This window comes from Cystoisospora suis (genome assembly GCF_002600585.1).
Source record: "Cystoisospora suis strain Wien I chromosome Unknown contig_8609, whole genome shotgun sequence".
Taxonomy (NCBI): Eukaryota; Apicomplexa; class Conoidasida; order Eucoccidiorida; family Sarcocystidae; genus Cystoisospora; species Cystoisospora suis.
In genome coordinates, this window is record NW_027161387.1 from 1 (window position 1) to 270 (window position 270).

Genomic DNA, 270 nt, shown 5'->3' on the forward strand with positions numbered 1-270 from the left:
TAAAGATAGATAGATAGATCTTTACATAGTCTTTTGAGGCTGAAGGTGGGCGTGAGAGATATGCTTTATGCCAGGGCTATTAGAAGAAGCGATCTGATAGGAGAGAGAGGAAAGAAGAGACGGTGGAACATCTCCCCCCCTACCTCTAACGGGTCAGCCATGGAGACACTCGATTTCTTCACATCATGCCATAGTCCGCATCTTAACTTTAAATCGATACAACAGCTGAAAGGAACAAAGAGATACAAAAGAGATAAGAAAGAGATAAGA

General features: G+C 42.2%; 1 protein-coding gene across 1 annotated transcript in view; it reads right to left on the minus strand.

The window, feature by feature from the left end:
- Nucleotides 1-141: 141 nt before the first annotated feature.
- CSUI_010856 (dna polymerase family b protein) overlaps nucleotides 142-270 on the minus strand; it is a gene marked incomplete at both ends in the record, with an annotated part of 2,792 nt that continues 2,663 nt past the window's right edge. The window contains one exon of the mRNA XM_068070957.1: nucleotides 142-225. Coding sequence (XP_067917067.1) covers nucleotides 144-225 — 82 coding nt within the window. The remainder of the gene's footprint in view (nucleotides 226-270) is intronic.